Raw genomic sequence first — 21,132 nt, forward strand, 5'->3', positions numbered from 1 at the left:
GCAGGAGGATTTTCAGCTCTTAGGTGGCAATGTTGTTAAGAACTGTGCTGTCATCTGCTTCCCAGTCCTCACGGCTGGGAATTCACTGAATGCCTCAGTATTGAGTAAAGTGCCAGGGCCTCATTGATGAGGCGTATTCCAAAATCTGCTGCAGCTTTCACAAACATTTGGTAAAGTGAGTGTCTCCTCATTGTGTGGGTGGCTGGGGAATCCAGGCTGCTTTTCACATTACTATCAACACCGGGTTTCATAGTCTGACACAGTGCTCCTTGGAGGGGGTTCCAAAAGACGGACACAGGTAGAGAGGTGTGAGCTCAGGATCCTCTCCTGGACGCACCCGAGCTGCTCCTCAGGCTCCTGAAGTGAAATGGTTAAACTTTTGGTGATGCTCGGTGAGCTGGGGGGGCTCTGCTCCCTGAAACTGACCTCTCTTTGGGGCTGGGGAGGTGGGTGCTCGAGATGTTCTGGGATTAAATGGCACAATTCCCTCCAGTTCATGCTTTTTAAAGTTTGGTGCAAATGAAACACCCCAGGAAGTGTTTTGGTGCTGCGGGACACCATGGGCATCAATAGAACACTGGGCTCTCCCCCTCTTTTCCATTGTCTTTCCAGACCCAGGATTTCATCAAATAACTCCTCTGATGAGAGGATGTAGATCCATTTTTGTTCTAGCACATTCCACAGTTTCCAAACTCTTCTGAAGAAGAGTATCTCAGTGTTTTCCTTCTCTGTGATCCACACACATCTCACTAAAGCCACAAGGCCTCCCATGTGATATTTCAGCATTGAACTGGGGCTCTAACTCTTGAGAAGGCCTTGAGTACTATCACAATACTAATATTATCATTCATTACCTGCTTTTTCCTAATAGTTCATTTACAGCTGAGGAGAAAGGCTGACCAGCCAATTTGCTGGATGGGATCTGCTCCAGACTGCACAGTCAAGTGGGGAATGGCAAAGGTGCTTTGTTTGGAGCCTGAGGGGCAGTTTGCTGCTCTAGAAAACATTTACAATTTTGCTACTTATCACCATATCCCACCTCCCCTCCCACTTTCCAGCTTTGGAATAACCCCTTTGTTCCGCCACCTGCACTCTAGACGATAAATATTTCATATTATAAGTTTTATAATGGGTGTGAGGGCTGAGTTGCTGTCAGTAGACACTGACACCTCCACTTGATCCCCAGCAGGCACTCGGGGCTGGCAGGGACCCAGTCCTGCTGCCCAGGGCTTTGCCTCCAGCGCTGGGCTCGCGTTTGCTCCATCCCAGTGGGATCCCCTGTGGTGTGTCCCGCTGGGTGCTGGGCTGGGACCGAGCCCTGTTTGCTGTCACTGCATTGGGGTCGCTCCTGCCACATTGTCTGTTCTGTGGTGATGCTCTAAAATGGCAGCCTCAGACCTCAGAGTCTCTTTTGGCTCCCCACCCACTGCTTTCTGATGTTTTCTTTCATCTTAAAGTTGTATTTACTTCAGCGTCACTTTTCCAAGTGTTCCAGAGGAACACCAGTACATGGGACCCAGGCCTAAGCCACATCATGCCTGCCATTTTTACCAGACGTCCATGTCCTGATTTCTAAGAACTTGGTGTTTATAACCCAACTTACTCATCCTTCTGTCCCTCCCGTGCCCTGCTGCAGTGCTGCACCATCTGAAGTTAAACAGGCCGGATCAGACCCCGCTGGCACAGGCCAGGCTATGTCCAGGACAGAGCTCCAGGTACACTGCTCTCCTCCCTCCTACAGCTCTGCCAAGGCCTCGGGGATGGAGGAGGTGGAAATCTGGCTCTGAAAGGGTTGCAGAAGAGCATGGCCCAATTCCCAGTTCACCTCTTGACAGCCGGGGAGCTCCGGCACGGCGTTGGGCTCCGAGTGCCAGCGCATCCTGTCCCATTGCCCAACGTGTTGTGTCTAGATGCGCTCAGGTGGTTTTGGATCTGGGAACTGCTGGTTCCGTGCCCACCGCCCTCGCCTTGGCAGGAGCGGGGAGCCGGACTTTTCTTGGATTGTCCGCGCGTGCAGTCACAGCCCTGGCGCGCCGCCAACGCCTTTTCCAGAGGGACACGGCCAAGCGGAGAGGAAATGACAACCGCTAACAGTTCGCAGAGGGCTTAATTCTAAATGGAATTTCTAGGGACAAAGAAGAGGCGCTTCGCTAACCCGCGGGCAGAAACCCCAGCGCCGGCGGCCGCCGAGCGGCCGGGAGGGCTCCGGCCGCGGGACATCGCCCGCTGCCCCCGGGGATCGCCCCGGGCGGCTCCGGCCGCGGCGGGGGAAGCGCTGCCCCCCGGCCCCCGGCTCCGCCGATCCGCCGCGGGTTTTGCGGGCGGCAGCTCCGCGCCGGCGGCGGCCGGGGCCGGCCCGCTCCTCCTTTGTGACGGGGGGGAGGCTCCGCTCCGGGCCGGGCTGCGCTCCGCTCCGGGTTTGGCAGGCGGCCGCGGCGCTGGGTAAAATGGCAGCGCTGAGCCTCGTGTCGGACTGAGCCCGCTCGGCCGAGCAGAGTCGGAGCTCGCCCAGCCCGGCCCCGCCGCCGCTCGGCCCCGCTCCGGGGACGGCGCCCGCCCGCCCGCCGTGTCCCCCCTCCCTCCCTCCCGCCTCTCCCGCACCGGGAGCCCCGTCCCGGGTCCCCCCCCACCCCCCCTTTCCTCCTCCTTCCCCCCCACTCCCTCCTCCTCCCCTTTCTCCGCCGGCTGCAACCGAGGAGGTACAGCGGGGCCAGGCCCCGGGAAGCCCAGCCCAGCGGAGCCCTCCCCGCCTCGCCGAGCAGGCCGGGGGGGAATGAGCCCCCGCTGCCCTGAAGAGCCGCCCGCCGCCGCCTGAGCGGGGAGAGCAGAGCAGCGAGGCCTCACGCCGGCCGGCCAGGCAGGGAGCAGCTCGGGGGGACCGGTCCGGGGGGGTGGCCGGGCGGGGAGGGGGGGGATCATGGCTGCTCAGGTCGCCCCCGCCGCCGCCAGCAGCCTGGGCGCCCCGGCTCCATCCGAGCTGAAGAAAGCGGAGGCGCAGCAGCGGGATTGTCCCCCGGAGGAGGCGGGGGGTGAGGCGGCGGCGGCGGAGCGCGGCGAGAAGCAGGCGGAGAGCGAGGGCCCGTCGGGGAAGGAGCTGCAGGACGGGGCCGAGAGCAACGGAGGGGGCGCAGGGGCCGAGTCCGACCTGAAGAGCTCGAACGGGAACCCGGGCCCCAGGCCCGCCGCCGCCGCCACCCTGAACAATAACCTCCCGGAGCCGCCCGGTGGCGGCGGCGGTGGCGGCGGCAGCGACGGGGTGGGGGCGCCGCAGCCGCCGCCGCCGCAGCAGCAGCAGCCGCCCCCTTCCCACCCGGCCGCCTTGCCCCCGCCAGCCTACGGCTTCGGGCAGCCCTACGGCCGGGGCGCCGCCGCTGCCTTCCACCAACATGGCGGACAACAAAGCCCTGGCATGGCAGCGCTGCAGAGCGGGGGCCTGGAGCAGAACTACCCGGGGCCGGCGGGAGCCCCCGCGGGGCCGCCCCCTCCGCAGAACTCGCACGGCGCCGGGGCCGAGCACGGCTTCCCCAACCACCAGTACAACTCCTACTACGCGGCCGGGCGCAGCGCCGGCTCCTACCCGCCTCCCCCCCAGGCCTACGCCCTGAGCTCCCCCCGGGGCTCCGCGCCGCCGGCCGCCAAGTCCCCCGCGGCCGCCGCCGCCGCCTTCCAGCAGCAGCAGCAGCAGCGCTTCGGGGTCATGGGTCCCTCGGCCGCCGGCGGCGCGGGAGGAGGGGGCACCACCCCGCAGCCCACGGCCACCCCCACCCTCAACCAGCTCCTCACCTCCCCCAGCTCCGCCCGCGCCTACCAGGGGTACCCCGGGGGCGACTATAGCGCCGGGCCGCAGGACGGGGCGGCCGCCGCCAAGGGCGCCGCCGACATGGTCTCGCAGTACGGCGGGGGCAGCGGCCAGGGCTGGGCAGCGGGCGGCGGGGCCCCGCCGAGGAGCCACCACGCGCCCATGAGCCCCGGGAGCAGCGGCGGCGGGGGACAGAGCCTCGGCAGGAGCCAGCAGGTACCGGCCGGGCCGGGGGGGGGCGGGGGGTCCGGGCTCGGGGCCGGGCGGGGGGCGCGGGGCTCGGGGGGCTCGGGGTGGCGGCGGCCGCTCTCCCGCGGGTTCCCCCCGCCGGGCCGGCGCTGCCGGGCGCTGCCATTGTCTGTGCTGCTCGCTCGCTCTAAAATGGCTGCCTCGCCGCCTTCCCTTCCTCCTCCTCCCCGGCCTTTGTGCGGGGCTCCCGGGCCGCCGCCGCCGGGCTCCCCGCCGCCCCGGGGGGCTGTGCCGGGGGCCCGGGGGCCGGGCCGGGCGGCGAGGGCCCGGCGGGGCCGGGCGCGGGGGGCCGGGGCGGCCGAGGGCGCGCCCGGGACAGCGCGGGGCCCCGGCGGCTCCGCCGCCCTCCCGCGGCCCCGCGGCCCCCGGAGCCGGCCCGGGGGGGTCCCGCGGGGCTCGGCGGGGTCCGGCGGGCCGGGCAGGGCCCGGAGGGGCCGGCGGGGCCGGCGGGGCCGCGGGGCGGGCGGAGGGGCCGCGGGCCGGGGCGGGAGCGCCGGCGGGGAGCTGGGCGACGGCAGCAGCGAGTGCGGATCGCTTGGGTTTGGGATTTGAATTATGGAGGTAAAATCCTTCTGTCAAAGCCAGGAGACAGTTGGTCTTAGGTTGACATCCCATCTGTGATCTGATTGGCTCCCCATCCCCTGCTCTTGGCCATTTATAATTGCCTCTGATGTAATGGTACAACCATCCTGATGAGCTCATAAACTTCCCCGCTCGCCTCCTCCGCCGGCCGCGGGACGGGGCAGCCCCGCGCCCCTCCGCGCATCCCCGGCCCCGCAGCCCCGCAGCCCGGGGCACGCTGCTCGCACCTTGCCTTTATTTTCCTTGTGATGCTGCAGGCAGCCTGCAATAGAGTCTGTGTTGTCGGAACGGTGGCAGGGCTGCTCCGCACAATGGGCTCGCTGTTTATTTTGGTTATGTGACTTTCCCCTTGGTATAAATGATTTCTTTGATGGATCTGAGGATGCGTTTGTTCCTGACTGGTTTTGGCCCTTTTCAAAACTGGGGCTGTTTGGGTTCTTTATTAGATGGGAGTGTATGGGGATTCTGGGGTGTGTTACAGCCTGAAGAAGGAAAGAAAAATCCCCGAACAATCGAACAGTCGGAACCAAACTTGTGGCCAAAAGGCTGAAACTGGTCAGTGACCAAGAACGATCAATTTATATTCAGCAGAACTGTGATACAGGACAGGACTCTCTATCTCAGTGTCTTGGGCACATCCTGACTCATTTTGAGTGAGAACTGATGTGTCTCCTTCCCCCACATAAAGACAGGCACTTCCTAGAGGCTCCAGGTGCTGGTTGTGGTCAGGCTCAGCAGTGTCACAGCTCTCCTGAGAAGTGGGACCAGGAAAAGCAAGCCTGAGGATTATCTTTATTGTTTGTGTAGAATTCCCTCTTTGCTGGAATAGGAATGGCCAGGATGCAGAGGAGAAGGCAGTGCAGCATCAGACATTTTAGGTACGGGGTAAAGAGGTGCTGGGGTCTGTATCTGAAAGCCTTGGTTAGAGCCAGGTTCCTTTCTGTGCTCACACTTGCATCTCCAGGGCCTGTGGTGGCCTCGTGCAGGGCTGAACTTCCCTTTTCATTCCGTGTGCTTTGCTCCAGCTTCAGGCCGGGGCTGGAGACGTTTGGTACCACGTAGGGTGACCTGCAGCCTCCAGAGCTTCCCTTCCCGCTCAGACTTGTGCACTGAAAACTGCTCAGGTGTTTGTTCCTTGATCACCAAAGGCACCCTCTGCTGCAGCCTCCAGTGATTGGGTTGGCTTTTCTTTCAGGTTTAATTCTGCTGTCCCAGAGAGCTAGATCTGCTCTGCTGGGGCTACCAAACCTGCAGTGGTGGCTGGTAGGGAGTGCTGGAGCATCCTCAGGGCAGGGTTCAGCTACTCAGGAGTCTGGTCTTGAGTTCCATGGATGCAAGAACAAAGTGCTTACTTGGTAAATCCAGAAAAATCTCAATTTAGGTAAAATGTGTACTAAATTATGGAGTCAGGTTGAACTTCTCAGCTATTTCCCTGCAGTTCATTTCTGTCAGTGTTCTGGTACAAGTTTGTAAAAGGAACTTAATTTTGTCTTGGCAAATGAATTTCACTTAATTTCATGAGCTGCTGACACAGTGAATCAGGAATACCTGAGTAAGTAGTCCCATAAACTGGAATTATTAATTAATAATTGTACTGAGAGTTAGTTGGACTTGTGAAAGGACAAATAGTGAATGTAAAGGTAAACCAGCAACTCCCTCATCTCAAAAACCAAATGACTTTTCCCCATAGTCCTCTTTGTGCCAAGGATTATTGGATTTAAACTGACAATTCCTTTTTTTTTCTGCTGGAAAAAGAAAAGAGCAGCCTTATCTAATGAAGAAAGCTTCCACGTGTCATCTGTGCTGCCCACGAGGAAAGGTTGATTAATAATAATACTCCAGCCCTGAATTACAGCCTCCCGTGCTGTGTACTCTGAATTCCCTGGATTAGGGGAATTTAAAGCTTTGTGTCTTTGTCTTGCACAGCCATGGGCAGAGCTGGAACTCTCTGGGAGAGCAGAACTCACCTGCCAGGAGCAGCTGCTGGGGCAGGGGGTGTGGGCAGAGCTCACCTGGGGGCCCCGAGTTTGGGCTGAGAGGGAGGGTGGTGCCTCTAATCCCACTCTGGGACTCTTGAGGGGTTCTGAGTGATCAGAACTCTGCTCTGATCATCACTCTGCTCACCAAGAAAGTGATTTCTGGTGTGAAAGTTGTTTGGGTGGAATGTGCCTGCAGTGAGAGGAGTAACTGACACCAGAGTTACACAGGGGTGGCTCCTGTGTGGAACCTTGAGCAGGCAGGAGGTGCTGAGAGGGAACATGAGGATGCTCCATGGTTTTAGTGTTTTTCCAATGATCTTTCCAGCTGGGGAACACAGGGCAGGATTAGGAGATCAGGGTGGCTGGTTTGGGGTGTGTGGGATGAGAAATTCATGGTTTGCTGTAGGAATGGGTGCTGGTTTTCAATTTTCCCAGCTCTCCCATGGATTTCTTTCCGTGCTTCCCCCCAGAGCATGTAGCAGCTCTTAGGAATACACCAGATTCCCAGGGTCTTGGGACTTCAAGGAAACTGCACGAGAGAAAGGACTTCCCTGCCTTTAATAGAGGAGCTTTTCTCAGGCTTTGGCTACAACAAAGTGTCTCCTGTAATGGGAGAACTCTTTGGATCACATTAAACATTGACATCCTGGATAACCTCCCCATAGGTGCCCTGGCATCTCAAGGCCTGTGTGCTGTAAGTTCAGTGGAAGCAGTTTAAAAATCTTATGTTAATTAAAAAAAAAAGCTTTTGGGCCTGTTGCCATACAATAGCTATTTTTTGTTGACTTAGATTCTGACTTTAGTAGTGAGTGAGGCATGAAAAACGTTGTTGGAAATATGGTTTTTAAACTGAATTGGCACCAAAAGACACTGTGCTGCCAGTGAGCTGTGATGTCTTGGAATGGGAAATTGGGACCTGGCTCCTCTTGGCTCGTGGTTTTTCCTTGCTTTGCATTGGAATGTCAGGAGCCCTCGAGTTGTGTGTTGTGCACTGGAGTTTTCCAACAGAAAGGAGAGTGCTGCATCTCCTTTGCCCTGAGTGAGTGATTTTGGGGCTTGGCTTTTTGGGAAAAAGCAGGAGAATTGTGCTGCTTTGATTTTGTTGGTGAAATCTTGTTAATACCAGTGTGGACACTGGAGGTTTTGCTGCTTTATCTTTTTTAAACAGCCTGAAGTCAACCAGGAGTTATCTGATTCTCTTAAAATCTCTCATTTTCTGCAGTAGCATCTCCCTGATGCCCAGCCTGGAGGTGTGCAGGGCTCCAGGCAGGATGTGTGTGGGTACAGAACAGTAAAACTCAATCCTCACTCTCAGCTGGAGCCTTTGTTTTTCCCTGCCCTTTTCACCACCAGTTTACTGGGAAACCCAGCAGAAACCACTCGAGTGTTGTGGTGAAATGGGGTTAGCAAGGCTTGCCTTGCTTTTTGTGAAGTTTAACTGAGTTGCCCTGTGAATCCTTATTTATTATCTGGGCTGGGGGAGGGTTTCTCTCTGTGGTGTCTCTCTTGTAATGGTGGTGTTGGTAGCAAGACAGAAATTTGGTTTCTGAAAGGTTTTATGTTTGGCTTTTCAGGCCTTTTTTGGGGGGCTAGAATACTTAGTGGTTTACTGAAACTGCCCAGTTTTATTCCTTTTACCTGCTACAACTTCTGTTTCCTGTTTCTGAAAACAGGAAAACTTTCTGTTTTCCCTCACAAAGCAGGCAGAACTTCTTCCCTGTTCTTCTGTAATATTGGAAGCTGGGCTGGGGGAGGCAGGACAGTCAAATGTTGTGTTCCAAAGCTGTGCCTGACTGTTCTCACCAGCTTGGTGTGTTCACAATGCTTTGGGATTTTTCTGTTGTCTCATTTGAGAACTCTGGTCAGTGGTTCCTGTGGTACAGACGTATCACACATTCCATGAGGGCTGTGCTAAAAATCCCAGCAGCTTTCCTTCAGAGAGAAAATAATGTCTAAAATTAGGCTTAATAGTGCAGCTGTTGGTTTTATCTGTTACCTCATACACGACTTTTCCACCACTTTTCTCCCTTGCTCTTTTCAAAGGAAAGCTACCAGTTGGAAATCCAGCTTCTACCCTCTGCATCTGTGCTCTGGGTAATTAAAATATTAGAGGAGCAAATGCCCTTTCCAGTTCTTACTCAGTGTATTTAAAATTCTCTGGCTAGTGAGTGTGATTTCTTCTTTGAATTGCAACTCCTGAGTGTGGATTGCTCTGGGAGAAGCTCCTCAGCAGTGCCATTGCCCAGCTCCTGCCAGGAATGCTGGAAATTCTCAAGGAGCAGCAGCAGCAAAACAGAAACCCAAGGCAGCAAACGTGGTTGGGGGGATGGAAAAGATAAGCTTGTCAATATTTAGCCACTTGCTTTTTCCCTCTGGAATGGTCCTTAAACCATCAGCAAGGGTGGGAAACAACATTTCCCCTTTTGTTCTGCTGGGAGAGAAGGGAAGGATAACTTCCTGCTGGGAAAAATGTTTTTAAGAAGTCCTACAAAAGTTTTTTTCTGTTGTGTGCTGACTGCAAAAAGTTCAGTCTTTAATTTATGCATGGGAAAACTGGACTGGGTGTTAGCCAGAGCCATAAATCTGCAGCTGGAAGTGAATGACAAGTGGAAGGAGAAAGGTTTTTGGCACTCTGGAACAGAGCTGCTTGTGCAGAGGAGCTGCTGCCCTTTTTCCTTCCTGGAAAAGCAGGGGAGTTCCTGACTGGAGATAAAGCTGGGGTGTCCTCCTGGGGCAGGAGGGCCACGCTGTGCCCTCAGCACACCCAGGGGAATCCCAGCCCCAGATTTATCCCCTCTGCTGCTGAGCTGCTGTTGGGGTTCCTCAGGGCTGAGCTGGGTCTCTGGTTTTGGTCTCTCCCTGTTCCAGGGTGGAAGGGGGGCTCTGAATTCCCCCTGATGCTCAGGGCTGAGCTGGGTCTCTGGTTTTGGTCTCTCCCTGTTCCAGGGTGGAAGGGGGGCTCTGAATTCCCCCTGATGCTCAGGGCTGAGCTGGGTCTCAGGTTTTGGTCTCTCCCTGTTCCAGGGTGGAAGGGGGGCTCTGAATTCCCCCTGATGCTGCTGCTCTGGGGGCTGTGGGAAGGGTGGGCAGGGGGAGATGAATCCTCTGCTCTCATCCTGTGCCAATTGTGACCCCAAATTCCCTCCCTGGCCTTGGCTGAGTGCACTGAGCCCCTTCCAGTGGAGCTGCTTCTCCCAGGACTCGGCTCCTGCTGAATTTCACCAGTTCCATTCCCATTCCCATGGATTAACCAGGTGTTGACAGTGGGTGAGGGAGGGTTCCCTGCACTCCCAGGGCTGTAACAGCAGCTCATTCCTGCAGCTGGAGCATTTCTGGGGGCTCCTGCATCAGGAGTGCATTTCCTGGCTCTGAGCTTTCAGTGAGTATTTGCACAACGTGGGCTGAGCTCTGTAGTGAAACGTCAGGGATGCTGCACAATGACAGGTAAACTTAGTAAAAGCTGCTTCAGAATTTCTCAGCAAATATTTCTTTTGCTTTAGGTGCTAAGAGTAAAATGTAGCTGGAGTCTAATTTCTAATAATATTATTTTCATTTTTTTCTGAGAGAAAAAAGGGACAAAAGTGTGTAGGATCAAATAAGGGGATCGGTTAATTCTGTTAATAGGAGAAATAAATATCTTTATGAGAGAATGAGAGAGTGGAGATAGAGTATATGTCTTAATTCCTATGAAATTCCCGTGAAAAATCAGTTTGTGTAAATAACTGAAAAAAACCTGCTGTTCCATTACAGTTATTGGCATTTCATGTGATAACCAGCATGTCATTATTTCCTTAAGCCAGCTCTGGTAATTGAAACTCTTTCAAGGACAAATTCAATTGCTATTAACTTTTTCTTTTTTTTTTTTTCCCTTTCTTTTTTTTATTTTTTTTTAACTTGAGTAACTTCCTCTCTCTCTGGATAATTAACATGAAGCCCACACTGGTTAGATGTGGGCAGTAGTTTTTGGGAGCCCTGAGGCAGCTGGTGGAGCAGAGCCTGGATTTGTGGGTGCTTGGCCATGTGGGGACCAGAGGTGGCTTTGTTTTGGTGGAATGTGATGGGGACATCTGGGGGCAGGCTGAGGCCAAAGGTGGCCCCAATTTTCTGTCACTTCTGACTTTCCACTCTTAGAGGTTCTGTGACTTTTCTCAAAGAGAAATTGTTGAAGCTGGGAGGGCTCTGGAGTTTCCCTCTGCGGGGAGGATGAATGGGTCAAAGAAGAACTTTCCTCCCCTCCACTCACTTGTGAAATTTCATTCAGGTTTGACTAAGAGAAACGCTGAGAATCACCATTTCCCTTGTGATGTCAGCAGGTCCTGGTGCCCTGTGAGCAGCAGAGTTTGAGGATGGCCCCAGCTGCAGCTCCAGCTGTGCTGGGGCTCTGGGAATGGCTCTGCTGGGGCAGGACCAGCCTGGGCAGCAGGCACAGACAGGCAGGGGGTGGAAATGGCCATCCTGCTTTGGGTTTTGGGGCTGAATTGGCTCATTTTGCTGAGCAGAGGGTGCAGTGGGGGCTGTACTGCCCTGCCTGTGCTGTCTGTTCAGTGCTGATCTTCTCCTGCTTGAGCAGAGTCTGGGGGTGAATGTGGAGGTCACCAAGCCCCCCGTCCTGCTGCTGCTGTCCTGCCACACCTGAGGTGTCTCAGTTCTTTGTTGGACATCAGGGAAAATGTTGTATCTCAATCACATTGATTGTCTCTCTCCTGCTGTCTCCAGTGTGGAGAGCAGAGGCAGAAGTGCACAGTAACTCAAGCATGTGGCTTTGTGCCTGTCCCTGTTTCCTTGGGAGAAACTCTCCAGAATGTCCCTCCTTGGGTGCAGGGGATTGTTCTGGAGGGGTTGGGCTGTCCTGAACCCTGCTGGGCTCACTCTGCTCCCTGTGGGATCCTTCCTGCAGGCTTGGTTGGAGTTTTGTACTTCAGAACCGTCCCAGGGTGGATTTAAAGTCCAAGTGATTGCAGGACTATGCACCCTGTGCGAGTTTAGGAGGAGAGTCTGCTATTCATTAACTCTGTGTAAATAATTAACCAGTGCCAGGCTAGGGGTGGTCTCCCTCAGCCCTGCTCCTTGTGAAAGGCTTTCACAAAAGTCCTTACCTCAGTGCAGGAGATCCAGTGGAACAGGGGCAGTGCTGCAATTAGCTAAAACTTGATTTTCTCTTCTCTTTAAATTATCTGTGACTTTGGGGTTTGCATGGCTAATCAAGGAAGAGACTTTCCACTCAGGGCCAGTTGACTGAGTGTGATCCTGTGTGCAGAACCTGCCTTGCTGTGGCTTCTGAGCCCTGCCCCTCTGCCTGCCTGGGGTTATTATTTCATTGTAAAATAGCCCAAACTCCTTCACTTACTGTCTGTGGGCACTTGTGGTGACTGCAGTGCTTTGGATGCCCTGGGAAGGACTTGGGGCAGCTGCTGCATATGGCCAAGTTGAACATTAATTCTATTTTTTTTTAATTATATGTAGATAATTGGACAATGTTTTGATAGGAGGCGTTTAAGTTATCTCAGAGTCTTTCAGGTTACTGTGGCAGACCAGGAGGAGTTTTCCATGTTTTGGAAGCTTTCCCTGCAGGTGGCAGAGAGGTGCTCTAAGCACAGCTCAGAATGCAGGTGAAGCTGGAGCAGAATTTCTCTCTGGGCATGGGCTCACACTGGGGCAGTTTTCACAGCTTGGAAGGGACCTCTGGAGATGTGCCAGTGCCACCCCCTGCCCAGGGGACACAGGAGCAGCTCAGGTGGGTTTGGGATGTCCCCACAGGGGAGTCTCAGCTGTGCCAGGGCTCTGCCACCCTCAAGTTCTGCCTCATGTGGAGGTGGAACCTGTGGTTTATTTTATGGCCATGGCTCTTTGTCCTGTCATTGTCACCACTGAGCAGAGTCTGGCACAATCCTCTTAACAATTTTATCTGGTTTAAGGAAAAGTTTCTTGATGGAAGTGTGGTTTCCAGCAGCCTGTGGGGAGAACGTGGCTCCCCTGGAACAGGGCACACTGGGGGGAGTGGATGTTGGCATAAAATCCACCTTTACTCAGGTCATGCTCTGGAGGAGAAGCAAAAATCCTGACTGGCTGCTGTGCAGAGGACACTGCCAGACCACTCCTGTCCCAAATTATCCTGTCTGCCTGTACCTGAAGCTGTTCTGAGCCCCTTCCCTGTCCTTCCTGCTCATTCACAGGCCACGGTGGCTGTTGCAAAAGCTGCTTTCCATGTTAATTGTGATTGATTACCTTGCAATCTGGGACAAGATTTCCTTTGAAAAGCTATGTGCTGATTTGGTGTCAGGAATTAAAATCAGATGAAGTGATTAGTGTTGTATGAAACATCCCAGAGCAATGGAGTGCTCCTTGGTTTTCAGCTGTCCTGGCCCTTAACCCTTCCCTGCCTTGTCTCTGGAGTGAGTGTTGAGTGTGAGTTTCTCCCAGGTGTGAGTGTGAGTTTCTCCCAGGTGTGAGTGTGAGTTTCTCCCAGGTGTAAATGTGAGTTTCTCCCAGGTGTAAATGTGAGTTTCTCCCAGGTGTAAATGTGAGTTTCTCCCAGGTGTAAATGTGAGTTTCTCCCAGGTGTAAGTGTGAGTTTCTCCCAGGTGGGAGGCCAGCAGAGCCAGTGGATTTCCTGCTTTGCTGCCTCTGATCAGTGGGAGCCTGGCAGGAGGGCAGGGGCTGAGGAGAGCTCTGCCTGCTCACCCTGTAAATGGCAATAAACTGCTCAGAGGTGTCACTGCACACTCTGTCTCCTCTCCCTTTCCTCATAGGAGTTGCCTTGCAGTTTCTTGTTCTACCAGTTCCTGGAACCGGTGGAGGCTCTGCAGGTTGGCTGTTCCTCCTGCCCCCATGGCATTGGCACACTTGGGAATTCTTCACTCCTCTCCCCAGCTCCCCTGAACCCGCTCAGCCACTCCCCACCTTGCTCATTCTGCCTGGAAAGAAACCTGGATTTTTCTGGGTGGAGATGAATTAAAAGCCCAAGGACAGAACTGAGCGTGGGGCAGAATCAGGCTTCAAAAATTACTGCAAGCAAGGCCTGGTGGACTTTCTAAAATTAAAAAAAAAGAAGGACCTTGTGCCACTCGGGGTGTTGAGTGAACCTGGATCACAGCAGCCTTGGCTCACTCCAGGAGAGTCTTCCCTGTGTCTGGAGCTGCCTTGGCTGCAGCTCCAAGTTTCTTGCCCACGTAGATTTGCATCTCCCCCAGGCAGCCCTGCTCTGCTGGATGCAAATAGCTCCTTTGGCTGTAAATACTGCAGATTGGTTGTGGCTTTGCTGTAAAGTTACCGAGCCCATCCTCAGTAAATGCAGATGGTAACTTGTCATTACTGCAATTTTAAATATTTTTGGTTCTGTGGAACTGAAGTGGAGGCTTGAAGGTTGAATTTTAAGGCTAAAATAAGAGAAGGCTCAATAAAATCCACAAAAATAACACCCAAATTTGTCAGTTGCTGTAATGACAAGGGAAATAAAGTAACTTTTCTGTTTCCTATTAGCAAAACAAAGCTTTGCTACCTTGTTTTGTGTTGGATACAGAACACAGAGGGTCAGGAGGGGGTTTGGGGTTTACTGAGCTGTTTCCCAGTGAGGTGACCACAGGACTGATGCCAGCAGGGTGTGAGGGGACACCTCCTGTACCCCAGGCATGTTTGGGGGGCTCTGGGGTGATCAGTGATGCTCATCCCAACCTCCTGGCTGGGCTGGGGCTGTGCCCATGTCCCCATCCCATGTTGGTCACTGTTCTGTCCCTGGGGCTCTCACAGCTGCTGGCCCATGTCCCCATCCCAGGGATGTCACTGTTCTGTCCCTGGGGCTCTCACAGCTGCTGGCAATGTCCCCATCCCATGTTGGTCACTGTTCTGTCCCTGGGGCTCTCAGAGCTGCTGGCCCATGTCCCCATCCCATATTGGTCACTGTGCTGTCCCTGGGGCTCTCAGAGCTGCTGGCCCATGTCCCCATCCCATATTGGTCACTGTGCTGTCCCTGGGGCTCTCACAGCTGCTGGCCCATGTCCCCATCCCATGTTGGTCACTGTGCTGTCCCTGGGGCTCTCAGAGCTGCTGGCCCATGTCCCCATCCCAGGGATGTCACTGTGAGCTGTGAGTGTCCAGCCAAGGGCTGGAGTGTGATGGAGCACAGGGGGCTGTGCTGGGATTGCCTGTCCTGCACAGATTCTCCTCCAGACTTCCTGGGTGGTTTTGTTCTTCCAGCAGGCACACTTTGGGTGAATTCAGTCACTGCAGGAGCAGGGAGAGGCTGAGCCCTGGCCTGCAGCAGCTGCAGGTCCTGACACGCAGCTCCTGTGGGAGCTGTGGGTGAGATGGAGCTCTGGCACCAGGCTCCTGCAGGAGCTGCAGCTCTCCAAGGATCAGTCAGGCTGTGTCCTCCTCCCTCGGTGCTGTGTGTGGTGGGGGAGCTGGGGCTCTGCAGGCTGGGCTGGTTCAGAGCCCTCAGCTGCTCCCAGGAATGCCCATCCTGCTGTGGGAAGGGGTCAGGGGACTCTGCCTGTCCAGTCGAGTCTGTTCAGCCACTGCTTATTCTGGTGTGAAATGAGATGGATTTGCAAAGTGATGAGATATTCAAATACAGATGGAGCTTTCAGACACACAAGTGGGTAGAAACCTGTGCTGCTGCATTTTACAGATGAAGATTTATCAGGAAAGTGTTCTTAGAAAGGAGCCCAGGAGGCTGTGCTGGAGGTGTCTTATCAACTCCAGAGTGTGCAGCAGCACCCTCAGATTTCTGTGCAGAAAAGGCTTCTAAAGAATGGATAAAATTACCTTTATTGTAGGAAGTAAACTCCAGTGAGCCCTGGTGTTGGCTCTTCCTCAGACCTCCAGTTTTGGAAAACATCCCTCGTGTTCAGTAGCAAAGACATCTGTCCATGAGCTTGTCAGCAGGGCTTGTTTTCAAGGAAACAGGGGTTACAGGGAATTAACTGCATGGCTGAAATCTGCCACAGGTTGCAGTGTCTGAATGTATTTACAGGGCATCTGGAGCCCTTTCAGGTTTTCAGTGCAGTTTGGAGCAAATATTTTGGGACTGGCTGGTGATGGGGAACAGCTGCTGTGTGCTCCTTGGAGTGAGATCACTTAGGCAGGGGTGACACTGGGTGTAATTCTGCTCTCCCACCCCAGCCCTTCCTCCTCCTGTGTTTTTTATGGCTTGCTGTTGGCCCAGGCCCATTCCTGTGGTGCAGCACGAGCTGGGTTGCTCCTTCCAGCCTGGAAGTGCAGTAATGAGACATTGGAGTGTCTTTTTGTTGACTTGCCTCCAGTTCATTAGAGCAGAAGTAGGAGGCTGGCTGAACTTAAAGCCTGGTTTAATATTCAGGAAGGAAGTTTCTTTCCATCTCAAAAGGAGCAGCACCTCATTACAGGGATCACATGTTCCTTGGGATCATCTCCCGTGGAGCTCAGGCAGTTTTCTTTGCATCTTGGTGTTGCTTGGGATTTTGGGTGGAGTCAGCAGTGGCACTTGGGGAATCCTGGGGAGAGTTGGTTGAATAATGTGCTTGTAAAGTGAATTTTAGCTGGACAGTGAGGGATAGCTCGTTACTTAGTTCTTTGGATGGAATGAAATTGTATTTTCAATGTGGATCAAAATTGTTGGAGAAATTGTATAGAAATTGTGTAGGGATCACACACTGGATAACAAACTGCATCATCTGACCCCAACTGGTCATCAGCTCTTGTATAGTAATCACAATCCAGTGTTAATTTTGACTGCATTTCAATCAGTAAATGGTGTTTGTCCCCCTGCCGTGGTGTGGTGGGGAAAAGGGAAGAGTGCTCTGGTTGTTGCTGATTTTCAGGCAGTGGGGGATCCCTTGTGCTGCTCCCCCAGGGATGTGCTCTGAGCCTGCAGGCACGAGAGGGTCCATGAGGCTTGGCACCTTCCCACCCTCCAGTTCTTAATAAAATAATAAATAACACAACTTTGCTGATGCATGGGCATGAACCCTGTGCTGCTCTTGGGTTATTTCCAGTGGGGCTTTAAGGGGTGACTCTCATTTCACTTCCCCACCACACCACCTTCTGCTGGTTGACTTCTTTCAGGAATGAGATGTTCCATAATGATGCATCCTGTAATCAAAACTCTGGTCAGTTTTAATCAATTAGAAGGATATTAGTAAGAGCTGTGCTTCAGAAAGTCCTCTGAGATGTGTGGACTGGGCTCTTGCAGAGAAACATTAATGGGTAATTACTGGGTTGTGAGATGCAGGTCACAGGATGGCTGCTGGGAGAAACTCACTCCTCTTCCTTCCACTGCTGCAGCTCAGGGTCTGCATTTACAGCACATTCCCCAAAAAAAGTGCTGTAATAAATGATCAAAGGGGGGATAAACATTGAGCAGGGCAGAATTTAGGTTTGCAGGTGCTCCAAATAGAAGCAGTTGGCTGAAGTAATGCAGAAAGGGTCCTGTTCTTCTGTGCTGGTGTCTTGAGCTTGTTCTGAGGTCGGGGTGTTAGCAGAGGTTTAGAGGAATAGAAAGTGCCTTGGGTCAAACTCTGACCTACTGGGAAAAGTCAGAAGAAAAACCAGGCTCTGGTTACAGAACTGAAACTGTGGAGCAGAGGTCATTTGTTTTGACAGCCAAACTTTAATCTGCACTGGCCACTGATAATGAGATGAGGATGTATCACCTCCTGCTTATGTGTCCAAATCCAAGTGAGATTCTGGGATTTGTGGGGACGAGGGAGGAGTTTTGATTTTCCTGTAGCTTATGTAAAAATGGATTTGTCCTGCACGTTTCCAAGGGATGAGCATTTGTAACCCTGTACTGTATTCCAGAAGTCAGGTTTTGGCACTCCAGGCTTATGGGTGTGAGCATCCTGCGTGTTTCCTGAGCGGAGTGGGGTTCCCAGAGTGATGGGGGAGGCAGGGAGCCCCTGGTGGGAGCTGAGCAGGGCCAGCAGGGCTCAGTCTGCCCTGCATGTGCTGAGGGACTGAAGGAAGTTGGTGGATTTCTCAAGTTCGAAAAGGGAGGGGAAAAGCAGAAAAGGAACTGTGCATTTCTGTGACAATATTCTCAGAAACAGGCTCGTTGTTTACACTGTCCCAGTGAGGATGGATACCATCATTAATTACCATGGCTTTTCTAGGTGTTTTGTGTTGGGGCCATCTTCATGTCCTGCTCGATTTTACCTTCAGCTTGCCCTGAGCTCCTCTGCCCCTTTCTAAGAGCAGGCCAGCAGGGGAAGAGGGGCACTGGAGCATGACCCAGGCTATAAAAGGCAGCGAGTTCAGGCCGGCTGTTGACCTGAGCACAGGCAGGTGCCCCTTAGAGCAGATGAAAGAGTTCCCCAGTGCAAGGTGAGCTGTGCTCGCTCCCGAAGGAGGGGTTTGGTCTGTGATCATTGCTCCGGTCCTGGAGGAGTTGGAGTCGCCTTTGGGGGTTTTTGGAAGGCACAGATGGGTGTGAGATGTGCAAAAACAGCTCAGACTGGGGTTTGCTGGAGCCTCCTTGGGCGCTGCTGTGTGCCTGTCCCGTGGGTTCTGTTGGGGATGCTGTGGATCAGCTGTGGATCAGCTGTCAGTGTGGGATCCCACAGGCTGCTTTTGGTGGATCCCCGGCTCCGTGCCAGCTTTGGGCAGTGCCCTGTTGTGTTTGACATTGCTGGTGAGCCCGGTGCTGTGTGAGTGGTGCCCTCACCCAGCATCTCACGGGGTTTGTCTGGCTCAGGGTGCTGCATCATCTCACAGCGTCCTTGGGAAAAGGGCAGCAGTTTGGGGGTTAAAGGTGGGAATCCCTCTTCTACAAGACCCACTTGTGTGAGTCAGAGGTGTCCCGGGGATGCAGGCGGGGCCGAGCAGTTTGTCCCCGGTGCCTGGGACGTTTCAGCCATCGGTGCCGCTGCCAGCCCCGCTCGCTGCGGGCTCTCTGCGGGCTGCTCGGCCCGGCTCTTCCCATCTGCTCCCGGCCCTCGCCGGCATTCCCGGCTGGGCTCCAAGCGCTCGCGGGCAGGGCCGGGGATTCCGCCGAGCGAAACCTTCCTGGCAGGAGCGGCGCGCTTTGCTTTTATGCAGATGAGCCATGTGCTTCTCACTCGAAGGCGTTGCGCAGGAAAAGACGTTTCCTGTGTTTGGTCCTGGGTGGGCGGCCCCGGCTCGGGGCTGAGCCGGGCTTTGCAGCCGGGCTTAGGGAGAGCGGCCCCCCCGAGCCGAGCCCGGCCGTCCCTTCCACCTCCAGCTACGTCAGCACAACACAGGCACACGCGCTCCTACTGCTGGTGTCATTCATTCCGTGCCAAGATTGCTTTAAAAAATTCCCTTGGCCCCAGTTCAAACAGGAGTACAGCTGGGATGTGTTAGATTTTAGGCAGTCTGCCCTCAATTTGAGATGAGTTATAAATAGCAGTGCCGACTTCCTTAACTACCACTCTCCGAGGTAAAATGCAGGTTAATGACTGTGGGAATCAATTAGGGCTTCTCTCGGTTAAACAGCCAGCAATGCTTTTTATTATTTTTTTATCACAAAAAACGGACAACAAAGCTGGTCGGGAAAAGATTTCAAAGCCAAGGTGAGAGCTGAGGGCTTTTTTCTTATTTTTTCAGCCTTCTTATTTTTTGGGGAGGGTCAGGGGGCAGCTGAAGAAAACGGTTGTGGCCAGTAATTGAATGATGCTGATTTGGAACTGGGAGTTCAGTGAATGACTCTCCTTCCTTTTCTTCCTCTGGCCCAATAAAATACAAATATGTTAGAAGGTAACGGGGAAAGTCAGAATTCCATTTTTCTGTACAGATGTGGAGGGTTTGGCTCCTGCTTCCAAAGTGGGATTTGCCTCTTCCCTTTACTCATTTTCCTGACAGGACCAATAGCAAGTCCCCTCCAATTTAACCAAGCTGTTCATTCAAGAGGCCAAATTCCTCTTCCACCGGCCAGAATCTGAAAAGAATTGCTCGTGGAATCCTCTTGTCTGCTTGGAGCTGTTTTTGTTTCTCCCAGAGCCCCGGTGCAGTTGGGAAGAGGAGCTGGTTTCACTGCACTGCCTCATTCTCGGGGCCTGACACCCTTCACATCACACGGGGTCATTTGAAGAGCTTTTGAACTCGGCAATTGGAAGCTCACTCTGGGCTTGCTGTTACAAACTCTTAGTCTAGAAATGTCTTAAATTACCCCAGATCTCTGCAGCTTCTCTGGAGCACGGGCTTATGGTCACTCTCTTCACACACCAAAGCACACGAGTTTGTTTTTGGGAGTTTGACTGGGGGCAGGACAGTGTTTTGTCGAGTTTTGGTCCTTGCTGGTGTTACACAGCAGCAGAGATAGTGGGATTGAGGCAGAACAGAAGCAATTTCTATGAATGCAGGGAGGTGTAAGCAGGGGGTCTGGACTTCAGTGATCAAGGAGCAACACTTTCTCTCAATTATGTCTCTCTGTGGCAGGGCCTTTGCTTTTGAAGTGTAATCACAGTAATCTACTCCTGTGGTTTCCTATTGAAAGGATTTCCCATGTATCAGCCCAGAGGAGAATTTGCAGCCCTTTGCAGTCGTGGTTTGGTGTTGGTGTGTTTACCCTGAGGTGCTCGTGCTCCCTGCCAGGTGCCCACCCTGTGCCAGGCTGTGCTCAGGGGCTGTGCAGCCTCTGCTCCATCCCTGCTTTGGCTCTTTATGGAGCCACAGCTCCCTGGAAGGGCTTTGGGGCAGCAGGTTCCAGGCAGATTCCTGCTGCCTGACTTTTGGAGCCAGAGCAGCAACACCAAGTCCCTGTCAGCAGCAGAGATGTGTGGGATATTCTGAATTAATGGGATATTTAGAAGGAAGAAACAACACATGGCAGCACTTGAGATGTACAGGGCAACCCCAGGGAGCAGGAATTAGCCTTGCCACGAGTCAGGAGTGTGGGTATGAAATAGTTCCTTCATTAGGGATTAATTGGCGTTTACATTCCTGCTGGTGATAGGATTTTATCCAGGAGGCTGCAGTCGAGATGCTCTTTATGTTTGTTTTCAGCAGCCTCTCTGTGCTGGGGCCTGGTGGAAGGGTGGCAGCTCGAGGCACCTCGTGCCCTCCTACGCTGAGATGTGACTTGGTCACATCCTGGAAAGATGTTTGGGGTTTGTCTTTTGGTTTTTTTTCTTTTCTTTTTCTCTCTCTCTCTCTTTTTTTTTTTTTTTTTTTTTAATGGCTCTATAAGCAGTTCCAAATGTTTCTTGGAAGTTTTCTGGTAGTCATCGTGCTTCCTGTAGGAGTCATGGAAAAGTGAATCTTCAGCTTGTTTTCTCCTCCCTGAAGAGGTGGTTGGTCTTGTGGGTGACCACAGACAAGAAAATCAGTGCAGGGGTGGCAGCATGTGGTGTGAGTGTATTTAGAAAAAAACAAAAAATTAAAAAACCCTGAGAAATAATGTATTTGAGAAGCTGCCCTTTGTAGAGGGGTGCAAAGGTGAGTAACAACCACAGGAGGAAGCAAGCAACAAATGGAAAAGATGCTGAAATATTTAGTCAGTAAGCCCAAAGTTGCACTTTGTCAGGTGGAAGGAAGGATGTGAGTGCTTGGGGGTGGTGAGAGCAGGCTGCAGTCAGAAGCCAGGGGCTA

The 21,132-nt window shown here is 53.5% G+C and overlaps 1 protein-coding gene across 3 annotated transcripts in view; it reads left to right on the forward strand.

Annotated features, from left to right (window-relative positions):
- Positions 1 to 2,548: 2,548 nt before the first annotated feature.
- The window catches only part of ARID1A (AT-rich interaction domain 1A), a 51,120-nt gene continuing 32,536 nt past the window's right edge, over positions 2,549 to 21,132 (forward strand). The window contains exon 1 of one of the 3 annotated variants that reach the window (XM_079325626.1): positions 2,549 to 4,015. In XM_079325626.1, coding sequence (XP_079181752.1) covers positions 2,918 to 4,015 — 1,098 coding nt within the window. In that variant the 5' untranslated portion in view covers positions 2,549 to 2,917. The remainder of the gene's footprint in view (positions 4,016 to 21,132) is intronic. The other 2 variants (XM_079325625.1, XM_079325627.1) reach the window with 2 other exon arrangements.

Source organism: Erithacus rubecula (assembly GCF_903797595.1).
Source record: "Erithacus rubecula genome assembly, chromosome: 23".
Lineage (NCBI taxonomy): Eukaryota > Metazoa > Chordata > Aves > Passeriformes > Muscicapidae > Erithacus > Erithacus rubecula.